Source organism: Palaemon carinicauda, chromosome 1, assembly GCF_036898095.1.
Source record: "Palaemon carinicauda isolate YSFRI2023 chromosome 1, ASM3689809v2, whole genome shotgun sequence".
NCBI classification, from domain to species: domain Eukaryota; kingdom Metazoa; phylum Arthropoda; class Malacostraca; order Decapoda; family Palaemonidae; genus Palaemon; species Palaemon carinicauda.
The window spans coordinates 71,019,730-71,034,729 of record NC_090725.1 but is presented as its reverse complement, the minus strand read 5'-3'; the positions used below and the strand labels follow the sequence as shown (position 1 = coordinate 71,034,729).

Here is a 15,000-nt window from a genome sequence, read left to right as displayed (position 1 = left end):
AAATAATTATTGTTTTTTGTTTTTCGTTAGGTTAATTTAATTTTTGTTTTTTCGTATGTTTTGATTTGAAGTAGGGTATTTTCTTTCAGAATAAGGTTAGTTTTAGCTTTAGCAGATATAGATTCAAGAACATTAGTTATTTCTTAATATCTTTCCTGTGCAAGATTCGTTATAAGATTAAGAATATAGAAAGTTTATGTTGCTGAGACTATTTATCAGTAAGCAGTTTCCAGGATGTGGGAGTTTGTTCTTTACATTCAGTCACAATGTTATATTGTATATCTGGCTGTAAACATATAGAAACATATCTGAAAACTATCATATAGCTCTGATATCAGGTGAAGTGAAAAATCCACCAACAGTAGCAAGGTTTTTTCATAAATATTACATATATTTTCCTAATTATTTTTAGGTCATAGGAAGACTTTTCTTAGGCTCTACCTTAGAAAGTGCAGGTTGTATTTCTTTGAAACTGATTTGATGCCCATCCATTTTATGTACACATGTTTGCAAACCGAAGGTAATTAAGTCCGCTATTACAAATGTATATTATTTTCCATTATTTAACGGAATGTATTATATAAATACGCATTGTATTCCTCTATGTATGAATATTCCGGCATATGAGCTATGTGTACTTTCTCCTTTCAGTGGATTTAGTGTATTACTTATTTTCTTTTTCTATATTACATCTGATATTGGTGGAAGGAACATTATGACCCTATGTTAAAACTATTCACGGATTATTTACGAGGACTCGAAAATATGACCTATAGTCCATTTCTTTTAGCGATGCATATTTGCACCGACTCGCGGCTGTGCCCTTTTAGCTCGGAAAAGTTTCCTGATCGCTGATTGGTTAGAATTATCTTGTCCAACCAATCAGCGATCCGGAAACTTTACCGAGCTAAAAGGGCACCGCCGCGAGTCGGTGCAAATATGCATCGCTAAAAGAAATGGACTATAGTTTTTATTTTATTTTCTAAATCGTTAAGTAGTTTAGTATTGATAAACTGTTTTCTTTTTTAGGGGAAATAAATATCCTAATTTACATGTGTTATGTTGAATCAATATTTAGACATGGTAAATTCAGCAAACTGCTCTAGTAATGCCAAGTAATATTAAACTCTCCCTTCAACCCTTATCCTCTTTATTTTTCAAAGCCTCCTCTAATGACAACACTTCTTCCACATTCACAGGTAATAAATAATTTATTAGCCTATTTCTTTAGCTTAAAGGAATTGTATGAAAGAATTTTAACATACGAGTGAGAGGGGTGGCAAATATTAAAATCATAGAAGGAAAGAAAGGATAAAAATCAATGCGAGATAAAAGAAAAATAGTCAAATTTATTTATTTTGTGAAGTGGATGGTCTCTGGAGGCTACCGTCGCATAGGCCTTATATATTGTAGGCATGTCTATTTAGCACAGCGTAATCTGGGATCCACTTTGAAAGTTAATTTTATGAAATAACACCATTTCTGGTCTGCTGACGTAGTGCTTTATACTTCATCTTTTTGCTAGTTTATACTGATCAATCTCTGCTGTTTGGAGTAAATTTTGGATTATGATTTTGTGTGGTTGATGTTTACATTTGGCAAAGGCCTTCAGACTTGGAGAGACTGGGCCCCTAGGAATATTTTATGGATATAAATGTTTATTCAGAATATTGCATGTTCCCATTTATTTTTGATGACGCTGCAAACGACTTTGATTGATATTGAATTATTTGGAAACAGAAATGTACGAAATTGCTGTTAGTTTTGGTTTCATTTTATTGTGTGATGAAGTAACAGTTTTGGCTTTGATCGAAATGTTCATGCCATGTTTTAGATCATACTATCATGTTGGGGATTACGTGAGTTCTTAATGATAGTAGCACGAGTGTAAATATAATAAGAGTAGAATTATTTAATTATTTCAATACATAGGTAACGGGATACATTAATAGTTTACTAACAACAGCATAAGTTCATCGTTATGCTGTATTGACCGTTTGATGATTATGCTATGTTTATTAGGGGCATGTCTGTCTGTCTGTATAGATTGCCTTACCTTGTGTAAGACCCGGGATATGGGGGCATCACAGGTTTGATATCAAGAGTGTGGAATGAATATAAGAAACATATATATTTTTATTGTTCTAAAAGAAATTATTAATGGCAGTACCAAGCCATTTTCTTATGAGTATTTTGCCAGTCAAGATAGTACATCATAATTGTCTTTTGTTGATGTGGTGGGAAGGGGGAGGCAGTAGTTTTTCAAAGGAATCATTTAGGAAAATATATATTTTTATTGTTCTAAAAGAAATGTTTAATGGCAGTACCAAGCCATTTTCTTATGAGTATTTTGCCAGTCAATATAGTACATCATAATTTTCTTTTGTTGATGTGGTGGCGATGGGGAGGCAGTAGTTTTTCAAAGGAATCATTTAGGAAAATATATATTTTTATTGTTCTAAAAGAAATATTCAATGGCAGTACCAAGCCATTTTCTTATGAGTATTTTGCCAGTTAAGATAGTACATAATAATTGTCTTTTGTTGATGTGGTGGGGAGGGGGAGGCAGTAGTTTTTCAAAGGCATCATTTAGGAAAATATATATTTTTATTATTCTAAAAGATATATTTAATGGCAGTACCAAGCCATTTTCTTAGGAATATTTTGCCAGTTAAGATAGTACATCATAATTATCTTTTGTTGATGTGGTGGAAGGGGGAGGCAGTAGTTTTTCAAAGGAATCATTTAGACCATTTTCGACCTTTCAGCAAAATCTATCTGTAAATACCATGTTTATGAGTATTATACACATGAGTTTTGCTTTAATATGGGAGTGGTATACTTTTCCCAGAGAAGTTAACTGAATAGTAGTCTTTTATAAAGTTGGATGATAATCTTATATAATGATCTACAGTAGATATCTCGAATTCTGTTAAGGGAGAAATTTTACTATAAAAAGTTTTTAAAGTGTATCTAATGTATATCTTTTTCTTCATATGTATATATATATATATATATATATATATATATAGTATATATATACATATATATATATATATATATATATATATATATATATATATATATATATATATATATATATATATATATATATATATATATATATATATATATATATATATATATATATATATATATATATATATATATATATATATACATATAATATATATATATATATATATATACATGAATATATATATATATTATATATATATATATACATATATATGTGTGTGTGCGTGCGTGCGTGTGTGAGTATGTATGTATCTTCATGCATAGGGTACACATGGTATGTTATATATGCCTCTGTTAACCTCGTATGCATACATTTTTTCATAGGTGAATTTTTAGATACTAAGTATTGTTGATTAATGAGTAGAAAAATAAAGTAGCTGCGAATGTTTTTATCATTTACTTTTCTGCATTTGAAAATATTTTGTTTTTCTCAGATTATCCTGGAATGACGTTGTTAGTAAAACGTAATATTTAGTGTATATGTTTACATAGAATCTTAGTAACTGGTATATGCCTCTTGAGTGATTTTGTCTTTTCCTTTTGCAGTCTCCTTCCTTCAAGTTTTCGAGGAAGGCCTCGTCATCCTACTCCTTGAAATTAGAGCCCGTGCGAGGTGGAGGAACTCCAGGTGTTGGAGGAGGAGGAGGTGGAACAGGCACAGGAGGCAAGAACAAGGGAAGGAGAAAGCCCGTCTCCACCCCAGCATCCCCTAGCAGAACCCGAGAGCCACAATGCACTTGCATGACGGCAGAACAGTACGCGAGGCTGCGAGCCCAAGACCCCAGATACAGAGGTATGGTCCTTTTCATTCCTCTTTGGCCTTCTTCTGTCTTTTTGTTCACTTTTGATCGCTGTTGTATTGTATGTCGTCATTTACAATTAATGTCTGTTACTTAATTAGGCCTGTTTCATTGAAAGTAATAGATAATCGAAATTTTTTGAAAAGAAATGTGCGGGTACTTGCTTAAAGTTGCTCATGCTGTCCTTTCATTGGCCAAACCTCACCCTTAGATTGACCTTGTATGCTTCATTTTATCTTTCTCCATTGCCATCTAAGCGCCAGTCACAGCTCAGCAATGCAACTAAGTAGGTTTCACCCAATACAGTATACTGTACAGTATATTAAAAAGGATATTGTATACTGTACAGTATATTGAAAAAAAGATATTGAATTATTTACAGATATCGCTCGAACTAGTATTTAAGTTTTACATGTGCTTTGGCTTTAAAAGGATTAGCCGAATTTAGAATTTATTTTTAAACCTCGCCATCCATATCGGGTGATAAGGTTTCGAATATAGAAATTCCGAAGCATGCAGTAAGAAACAATATTTCAGGTAATACTTAGGTAACATCTCAGGTAACAATTTCCAGTATTTATTAAGCATTGAAATCCCGAAAATATTTACTAGTAGACTGAAAGAAATTACTTGAGAAACATTGGTGATAGTGGGGGTGTGCAAATATTATATTAATCTCTAAGCCTCCCGATAACAGTGTCGAGTTGGAATTATTTAGGGAAGTCGACGTTTGTATTATTAAAGAACGTGTGTTTTTCGTTTATTATTTTGTTTTTTTAAGAAAGCGGGTACTTTAGTATCATCTGCAGTATTTTACAAAACCTCCCATATTTTGAAGATAAAGAAAAGAGAAAGTTCTCCCAGAACATGACATCTGTCAGAAAATCTTACTGATCTTATTTTGGTTATTGTGACGTCCTGGTAGAATTTTCTAAAATAAATATTTCAAATCGATTCTTATTAGATCATACTATCAATAAAATAATTAAGAAACAATAGTTGTTCATTAATTAAGAACCAATAATTGTATTGTATTTCATTAAAGACTCCCTGTAATTTTCCGGAAAATCTGTTTTCCTAAGTCTTCTGACTTGAGACTTTCCTTTTTTTCCTTCAACCCAAGACAAGCCTTTAATCAGTCGGGATGATTAAAAGAGTTTGGCTTTCTATAAGACTGAGTTGCGTTCGTTTACACGAGGAACCATTTATTTTTTGGGTGAAGATTTTCATTTAATAGTACAGTCTTCTCGCGAAGAGGGAATGATTAAAAAGTTATTCACAAATAGATTTTCTCATGAAAACGTATTGCATCACGGAAAGCCTTTTTCATAGACTTTTTTTTTTCTAACCAATTGATTCTTCTCTTCAGAGATTCAGTCATACCTGAACTGTTAAATTGGAGAACTTATATTTTTTAATACTCATCTGGATAGTTTAAAAAAAACACAAATAAGACAAAGTGTAGCAATGAAGTAAGATTATTACTGCCTGTATCATAAATTCTCTGCCTACATAAGGGTGATATCACAGTTTAGTAAAAGTATGGTTTGTTTGGGAACCTTTTTGATGAGTTCCTGTGCGTTTCAGAATGGGGTTGTGTGCTCCTTCCATCATCACCCATTTTCAGCTGGTGATAGAAGTACATAGCTGGTTAGTTAGTTTAAAGTAAGCCAGATTTATTCTAGCACAAGCTCTTCCCGGAGTTTGATAAGAGGTTGAAATGAACAAGAGATTGTTGTGAGCCTGTTGCACCTCTTAACTTTCGAGACGAAGGGGCTTCTGAGGTCTGGGGTGTTTTGTTTTTGTTCTATTATTATTATTATTATTATTATTACTATCCAAGCTACAACCTTAGTTGGAAAAGCGAGATGCTATAAGCCCAGGGGCCCCAATAGGGAAAAATAGCCCAGTGAGGAAAGGAAATAAGGAAATAAATGAATGAAGAGAACAAATTTACAATAAATCATTCTAAAAAAGGCAACGACGTCAAAACAGATATGTCATATATAAACTATTAACCACGTCAAAAACAAATATGTCATATATAAACTATAAAAAGACTCATGTCCGCCTGGTCAACAAAAAAGCATTTGCTCCAACTTTGAACTTTTGAAGTTCTACTGATTCAACTACCCGATTAGGAAGATCATTCCACAACTTGGTAACAGCTGGAATAAAACTTCTAGAGTACTGCGTAGTATTGAGCCTCATGATGGTAAAAGAAATTTTGGGAATGTTGCTCTTAACACAGCAATATTAATGATTGATGTTTGAGATTAAGTGGGCCTGATACCAGTCTGCGATCGTGAGGCAGTCTGTTATCCGTAAGAGATCTTTAAATGTGCTCCAGAACCTCTTTTGCTGGCAGTTGAGCTTGCATGTAGATCCTAAGGCTTACTTGACCCTTTAAATTTTTCATGTTTGAGGGTGCCTTGATCCTAAGGCTTACTTGACTCTTTAAATTTGTCATGTTTGAGGGTGCCTTGATCCTAAGGCTTACTTGACTCTTTAAATTTGTCATGTTTGAGGGTGCCTTGATCCTAAGGCTTACTTGACTCTTTAAATTTGTCATGTTTGAGGGTGCCTTGATACTAAGGCTTACTTGACTCTTTAAATTTTTCATGTTTGAGGGTGCCTTGATCCTAAGGCTTACTTGACTCTTTAAATTTTTCATGTTTGAGGGTGCCTTGATCCTAAGGCTTACTTGACTCTTTAAATTTTTCATGTTTGAGGGTGCCTTGATCCTAAGGCTTACTTGACTCTTTAAATTTGTCATGTTTGAGGGTGCCTTGATCCTAAGGCTTACTTGACTCTTTAAATTGGTCATGTTTGAGGGTGCCTTGATCCTAAGGCTTACTTGACTCTTTAAATTGGTCATGTTTGAGGGTGCCTTGATCCTAAGGCTTACTTGACTCTTTAAATTTGTCATGTTTGAGGGTGCCTTGATCCTAAGGCTTACTTGACTCTTTAAATTTGTCATGTTTGAGGGTGCCTTGATTCTCTTGTTTTGGTGGCATTTTGGTTGATGTGCTCACGATGGATAGGGATCATTTTTCTTACTGAACAGTCAGACGATACTGGCAGCAACTGAAGACCTATATATTTATAGCGTGTGAGGCACCTTTGTCATTACTTGGAAGTGGTTGAGGATGGAAGAAACACATACTATCTACTGAAAGATGTAGTACCCCTGATTGTACTTTGATTATTTACTCATAGTGCAGTAAAACTAGCCATTTTTAGGTCAAACCTCAGAATTTAGACGGACCTGTGGTATTGTCATCCAGAAAGACCCCAAAAAATCCTGCGACGGGTTTTTGAGTTAAGGCCACAAAATGGCGTCCATATTAGATTTTTTTTTCTTTCATTTACAGCGTCGGAAGGGTAAAATGTAAATCGGGTAATTCAAATATGCCTCATTTTTTATTGGTTGATACTCGTAGAAGCCATTCCAGCTAAAAATTTTCCAGCACTACTAAATACAATAGTCTGAAATTTTGGACCTTTAGTGAAAGAATAAGTTTTTTTTTTTTTTTTTTTTTTTTTTTTTTTTTTTTTACCATCACTGAGGAGAATAATCCCATTCCTTATCACAAAATTGTTATAGAAATAATGCTTTTGCAGAATTTTATTTTCTTTTGAATGAAAACAAAAGGATTTCTCTACGGCTTATTAGTACCGAGTTATCCTTCTTATAATTTACTTCTTCGTTCAACTATTTTCCTAGTGCAGTATTATATAGTACATTTGTCTACGCCTTGCTTATAGAGACATTCATAGATGAAAAGTCTTTAACATTATAATCAGTGGCAAATAAATTTTAGCTTTCGTATGCCATAATACCATAGGAAAAGTATAACGAATTATATATTCCTTTCTAACGTGTAATAAAATGAAACACCATTATGAAAATAGAATGGAAATGTGAATGTACATTGGATTTTGAATTATTGGCAAACAATTAGATATCATATAAACAAAATTACATCGTATATATATATATATATATATATATATATGTGTGTGTGTGTGTGTGTGTGTGTGTGTGTCAAGATTACACTGCAAGTTTGGTGAGAAACATAGGCAGCTTAAAAACAAACAAATATTTTCATTTTGAAAAGTCACCCAATGGAGCCAAAAAGAACTATGCATTAATTAGAAAAAAAAAAATAGGAGCACTGTTTACTGTCTCTTCAATTATTTATTTTTGTCATGTGCATCATAGGAACACTGATTACTGCTCCCATGACCAGCAAAATACCCACACGCATGCGTATAGGGAACTTCACATCTTCAGCTCACAGTTCACTTCACAACCTGTTTTACTATAAGATGAGGGAAAGTGATACTGGCTATTTGGGAGATATAACTAGTCTCAAATGTTCATTCTTTAACTCCCAACCCCAGTCAGTAGGGTCAAGAGCATTCCCTAGCCACTGTTGCACTTGGTGAAAATGTTCATTCTTTAATTCCCAACCCCAGTCAGTAGGGTCAAGAGCATTCCCTAGCCACTGTTGCACTTGGTGAAAATGTTCATTCTTTAATTCCCAACCCCAGTCAGTAGGGTCAAGAGCATTCCCTAGCCACTGTTGCACTTGGTGAAAATGTTCATTCTTGAATTCCCAACCCCAGTCAGTAGGGTCAAGAGCATTCCCTAGCCACTGTTGCACTTGGTGAAAATGTTCATTCTTGAATTCCCAACCCCAGTCAGTAGGGTCAAGAGCATTCCCTAGCCACTGTTGCACTTGGTGAAAATGTTCATTCTTTAATTCCCAACCCCAGTCAGTAGGGTCAAGAGCATTCCCTAGCCACTGTTGCACTTGGTGAAAATGTTCATTCTTTAATTCCCAACCCCAGTTAATAGGGTCAAGAGCATTCCCTAGCCACTGTTGCACTTGGTGAAAATGTTCATTCTTTAATTCCCAACCCCAGTCAGTAGGGTCAAGAGCATTCCCTAGCCACTGTTGCACTTGGTGAAAATGTTCATTCTTGAATTCCCAACCCCAGTCAGTAGGGTCAAGAGCATTCCCTAGCCACTGTTGCACTTGGTGAAAATGTTCATTCTTGAATTCCCAACCCCAGTTAATAGGGTCAAGAGCATTCCCTAGCCACTGTTGCACTTGGTGAAAATGTTCATTCTTCAATTCCCAACCCCAGTCAGTAGGGTCAAGAGCATTCCCTAGCCACTGTTGCACTTGGTGAAAATGTTCATTCTTTAATTCCCAACCCCAGTCAGTAGGGTCAAGAGCATTCCCTAGCCACTGTTGCACTTGGTGAAATGTATAATAAGAATGTTGATATGCTATTATTGATGATGGGGGAATTGTTGCTAGATTAAATCTGGCATGAACAGGCTGGTTAGCAGTTGTCCTTAAATATGTAAAGAAAGTCTTTGCCAGATGCTGGTATAGCATCTGCTGAGGCTTCAGGGCCATAGAAGATCTGGGTTTTCTGATGTATTGCAGGATTTGGTTTTAATGTTTTGTACATACATACATATACCAAGGCACTTCCCCCAATTTTGGGGGGTAGCCAACATCAACAAAGAAACAAAAACAAAAAGGGGACCTCTACTCTCTACGTTCCTCCAGCCTAACGAGGGACTCAACCGAGTTCAGCTGGTACTGCTAGGGTGTCACACCCCACCCTCCCACATTATCCACCACAGATGAAGCTTCATAAGGAACCATTTTTCCATTGTGATACACAGCAGAGGCTGTACCAACCTTGTTATTGCACGCAGGAAGAGGAAACTGCCAGGCATGTTACCCATTTCACTTTGGACTTTTAATTCGGAATTGTTTAAGTGGATATGTTCTGTCTTTATGATCATCATTTTGAAATCAGTCTGAGGTTTGGCAAGAATAATTAAGAGGATAAGAAGTTCAGCGACTACCCCCCCCCCCCCAAGAGCTGGTTCCTGTCCCCAATCATATATGTTAGTTGCTGTTGTTGCTACATTACTAATCTCAGTATCTGCCTTTGGCTGATGTACTTTAAAACGGGCAGCTTCAAGATGTGTAGAAAGGAGTTTTATTATTCTTGACTTGTTCTTTTGTATTTTCCATGAATTCCTGCTGAGATACTGGGACTTGTATTAGACTCTGTATGGCTATATCTCTAGACGAGTTTGTTCTTCCTCAGTTTAAGTATTCTTCGCCTTTTGTACTGCTAGGTTCATATCCATCAAATACCACATGAGCATCCCCATACTTCTGTTTAACAAACGATGAGTGCTGAGAATATATCCGACTGAATGTTGCAGTACATTGTCACACTAAATGATGAAGAAGGAATACACCATCTAAAGTGCGCACAGCAGCAGCTGGATGCAAATTTTCAAGGGTTGCCAATGGCTCAATCACTAAGGGCCCGGCCAGACCAAGCGCGGCTAGCGGCGAGGTTAGCGGCAAGAGGTTATGGCGGCAAATTGAAACCTTAGGTATCTTATGTAGGTGGCCAGATAGGAGGCGCGGGAAGCCTTGCGCCTCCTATCTGGCCACCTACATAAGATACCTAAGGTTTCAATTTTCAGCTGGAACCTCTTGCCGCTAACCTTGCCGCTAGCCGCGCTTGGTCTGGCCGAGCCCTAAGACAAGGGGAGATTTTGTTCCTCTATGCAGCAACTTTTAAAAAGGAAAGGTGGTTGAGAATTCAAGTTTGTATACCAGATAAGATGCAAGGCGAGGCTCACTACTACCAACTCATACAATTCGATGGAATAGATGGTAAATTAGTAAATCCCTGAATCACTAAATCCTCGGTGCTGATTTTGTGAGGAATTGGAATATTTCTCTCCTAGTTAGTAAAAGACTTATTCATTAAATAAAGACCCATAATTTCACACTGATGTATTTAGTACTACAACAATTTACGGGAATAGCTTCTACAAGTATCATACAATAAGACATGATGCATATTTGAGTTACCAGATTGGAATATCACCAGTCAGTAACAATAAATGGGAAAAAATCCAAGATGGCCGCCATTTTGTGGTCATAATTCCAAAACCCGTCACAGTATTTTTTGTCACTTTCTGAATAAAGATACCACATGTTTCCTATACATATCTAAATATCTTCTTGATACATATAACGCATACTGAAACTGCAATCATGCTAAAGATGGTGATAACAAATTTATGACAAAAAAAGTCTTGAAGAATGTTTTCCGTGATGTAGGACCGGTGAATGAAATGTATTAAATAGAAAATATTGTACCTGATTTAATTCAAACGGAAATGGCTCTTGTTAACGTATACTATAATTTCATTAAAGAAAATATGGATTTAAAAATAAATGTGGAAATTTGTTTTTCAATCACCTCCAAACGCATCTCTGTTTAGAGACAGTTTGACTCTGGTTTTTTCTTTTATATATATCTCAGAGCATTAAATATCTTGCAACTTATCAGATTCTAATATTTTTATGTTAATTCAATGCCTTTAATTGTACCCTTATGAAACTGTTTGATATATTCCGTAAAAATATGATCCTGGTTATAATTTGGGTTATATAACTTACACAGTCCTTTAAAACCTTGTACATGTTACATCATATACGTATTTTCCCCACAGAATATAATTTACTTCAACTGTATCATACATTAGCTTCAGTGTAGTATAATTCATGTTACAAGCCCCGTACACTTATTACCATACACTTACAAAATGTATGTGTATACAGTCCATAAACTTGTGCGTTTCTTATTTAAGTCATATATATTGTTTTTGCTTGTACTCGGTATAACATAAGTATAGTGTTTTACCTAATAAGTCTTATTTTGATGTATTTTGCTCTCTCCCCTAAGAATTTTTTCAATTGCACTTGGACGACCCTTTTACCTACTCCAACCCCTTTCTGTAATTACTTCCTGCAGAAGGGGTTGCCCACTTTACCAGCTATTTACCTAAAATAGAAAGTGTTTTCCTTCTTTAGAAGAGCCTTTACACTAACTGGAACTTTTTATTTTTATAATCATGCTTGGTTAGACATAGTATCCAGACGCACTTGGTTGAAAGACCTGTTCAGGTGTTGCTGGATGTTTTGGTTAAAGGAATAACCGAAGACATTTCTGGGAATGATGGTTATTTGTGTTGGATTGTTTGTCTACGTTCCCAATGGTCATACTTTATACTGTAGTCCATTTCTTTTAGCGATGCATATTTGCACCGACTCGCAGCGGTGCCCTTTTAGCTCGGAAAAGTTTCCGGATCGCTGAGTGGTTGGACAAGATAATTCTAACCAATCAGCGATCAGGCAACTTTTCCGAGCTAAAAGGGCACCGCCGCGAGTCGGTGCAAATATGCATCGCTAAAAGAAATGGACTACAGTTTACTTTTGGACCAGGACACAGTATTTGGTGATTCCAGATTTTTGCGGAACTTGATGGTTGTTCTAGACGAATTAGGTTTAAAATTACCCTGGCCTTACACTTGATTGCTTAGAAACAACGGCCTTTTGGGGCGATATTCATTTATGCCTAAGCGATCTTTAGGCATGTAATGCCTAAGCGATCTTTAGGCATGTATCACTACATTTGCAATCCCTATACCAAAGGAGGTATTTGAAAAAAAAAGGTTGAACAACCTTTTAAACGTCACTTGAACACCATTACTTTAAAGTAGCTACTGTCAGCAGTTGAATAATGGATTGCTGTTGGTAAGTTTGTTTTCAATATGTTGTGTACAGACATCTGTATCGTTGCATCTGACCCAAAATGATACTTATGGAATGTAGACCGAGTTGCTTTGAAGTCGTCCCAGAATCCAATGCTTTTGATGCACGATTCCTAACCATTTTATACAGTAGTAAAGGATTCCGGGAAATATATGGAAAAAGTAGTTTTGGTCCACTTTAAGGTTTCAAGGTTTGTGTCAGTACTTCGTGTGTACTGTATATATCTATATCTTCTCTGTAAATTCACTCAAATTTATAATAGAAATAGAAATATATAAAATGTTATAGCTATTTTAAGTAGCCATACTTCTTTCTGGTTATTGTAAGTCTTTACCACATATGCAGGGAGATATTGAAGGCTGAACATTAAACCATTAATGGTTTAATGGTCGCTCATGAATGGCAGAGGCAAGTGACAGTGACATTGCCCTAGCAATCAGGACAATGCCCTAGAGACTGACCATATATTATATGATCAGCGCCCAAGCCTCCTCTCCACCCAAGCTAGGACCAGGGAGGGCCAGGCAGTGGTTGCTGATGATTCAGCAGATAGACCTATAGGCTCCCCCAAACCCCCCAACCTTAGCTCACAAGGATGGTAAGGTTGCAGACACTAATGGCACTAACGAGTCTAAGCGGGACTCGAACCCCCGACTGGGAAACTCCAGGCAGAGACGTTACCGATCAGGCCACAGTAATCTGAGAAGTTCATACAAATCCATAATAATGCAGTGTTTTGGCTTGGAAAAGTTTAAAAGATATTTTGAAGACAGTTTTAATGAGATCTATTAAACAATCTTAAGAATCAAGCAATGCAGTTTGTCCAAATTTTTCAATTGTCATACAAGACCCCTATTAGTTTATGGAGTGAAAGAGCTTAAGATGCTGACAACGATTTAGATCACAATTTTATTTAGGTTTCCAAATTATACGATTGGCCAAAGTTGCCCATTCTTCTTAAAAAATATCTTTTGATTAAATTTTGATCATCTTCATTCATAATGTCCAATCAAATACAAATACACCTTGTCTTGAATTTTGTAAGCAACACTTGCTGAGAAGATGAAAATAAGACACACAGTTCATTTACCATGAGAATTAGTTTCTGAATAACAGAAACCTAAAAAGAAACCAATTGAAGTGATTGTTTATTGTCTTTTAAGCTATATTATTATTATTATTACTATCCAAGCTACAACCCTAATTGGAAAAGCAAGATGCTGTAAGCCCAGGGGCTCCAATAGGGAAAAATAGCCCAGTGAGGAAAGGAAATAAGGAAATAAATAACTGAAGAGAACAAATTAACAATAAATCATTCTAAAAAAAGTAATGTCAAAAGAGATATGTCCTATATAAACTATTAACAACGTCAAAAACAGATATGTCATATATAAACTATAAAAAGACTCATGTCCGCCTGGTCAACAAAAAAGCATTTGCTCCAACTTTGAACTTATGAAGTTCTACTGATTCAACAACCCGATTAGGAAGATCATTCCACAACTTGGTAACAGCTGGAATAAAATGAATAGAGTAACCTCTTCTTCCTAGAGACACTGGCAGGAATTGTCATGTTATGTCATACCTGAATCAGGTCTATGGCAAATTTACAGAAATGTGAGACAAAAGACATATATTGTGTATGGTGAAAAGGGGTTCATGAGCTATTCCAGCCCATGATCAGGTTATATGAAATCCTTTTGCTTGAGAATATGTTTCATGCATTTCAAGTAGACAGATAATTTATTATTTGAACATATTTTTAGATGAATTAAATTATATTCTTTGTGCTCAATTCATCTATGTGTATAGGCTATTGTAGATCCATTGTTGTTCATATTAATCTTTCCATAGCTTGTGGACTTTGTTCCATATTTACGCCGGATTCTTGCTTGATGTAAGTGTCCCCTTTAAAAAAACACATCGATTTTATCAAGCTTATGGATGCTTTTTGTGGCATTGGTAAAGGACCTTTGCTTTGGTTTCCGATGCTGAAATCTTTATAAATGAAACGGTAAACTCTTGTTCTTGGTTGCTGTGTCCCTATTCGTAGAATCATTAATTCATATTCCTAAAAGATACATTTTTTATTATTCGTTTCAATGTAATCATTTTTATGCAGTTTTGGTGGTCTGGATATAAGTTTTTTGTTTTGGTGGTCTGGATATAAGTTTTTTTATATCAAACACACCACTCAACTTACATTTCCGTATTAAAATACTTAGGTCCTTTGTATATAACTCATTGAAATCTTGTACCATTCTGAGTTTTGTAAGAGGCTGATGTTTGGTATTTGGCATATATGCTATCTCTGGGCTCTGATATTAAGTATGGTTTGCTCAACACTCCTAATATAGTACATACATACATATACCGAGGCACTTTAACCAATTTTGGGGGGTAGCCGACATCAACAAAAGAAACAAAACAAAAAAGGGGACCTCTACTCTCTACGTTCCTCCCAGCCTAACAAGGGACTCAAC

At 35.5% G+C, this 15,000-nt stretch overlaps 1 protein-coding gene across 4 annotated transcripts in view; it reads left to right on the top strand.

Moving 5' to 3' along the window:
- Positions 1-15,000, top strand: part of sif (still life) — a 1,404,800-nt gene that overhangs the window by 784,277 nt on the left and 605,523 nt on the right. For 3 of the 4 annotated variants that reach the window (XM_068381997.1, XM_068381990.1, XM_068382005.1), the window contains exons 7-8: positions 1,164-1,199; positions 3,586-3,832. In XM_068381997.1, coding sequence (XP_068238098.1) covers positions 1,164-1,199; positions 3,586-3,832 — 283 coding nt within the window. The remainder of the gene's footprint in view (positions 1-1,163; positions 1,200-3,585; positions 3,833-15,000) is intronic. The other variant, XM_068381983.1, reaches the window with a different exon arrangement.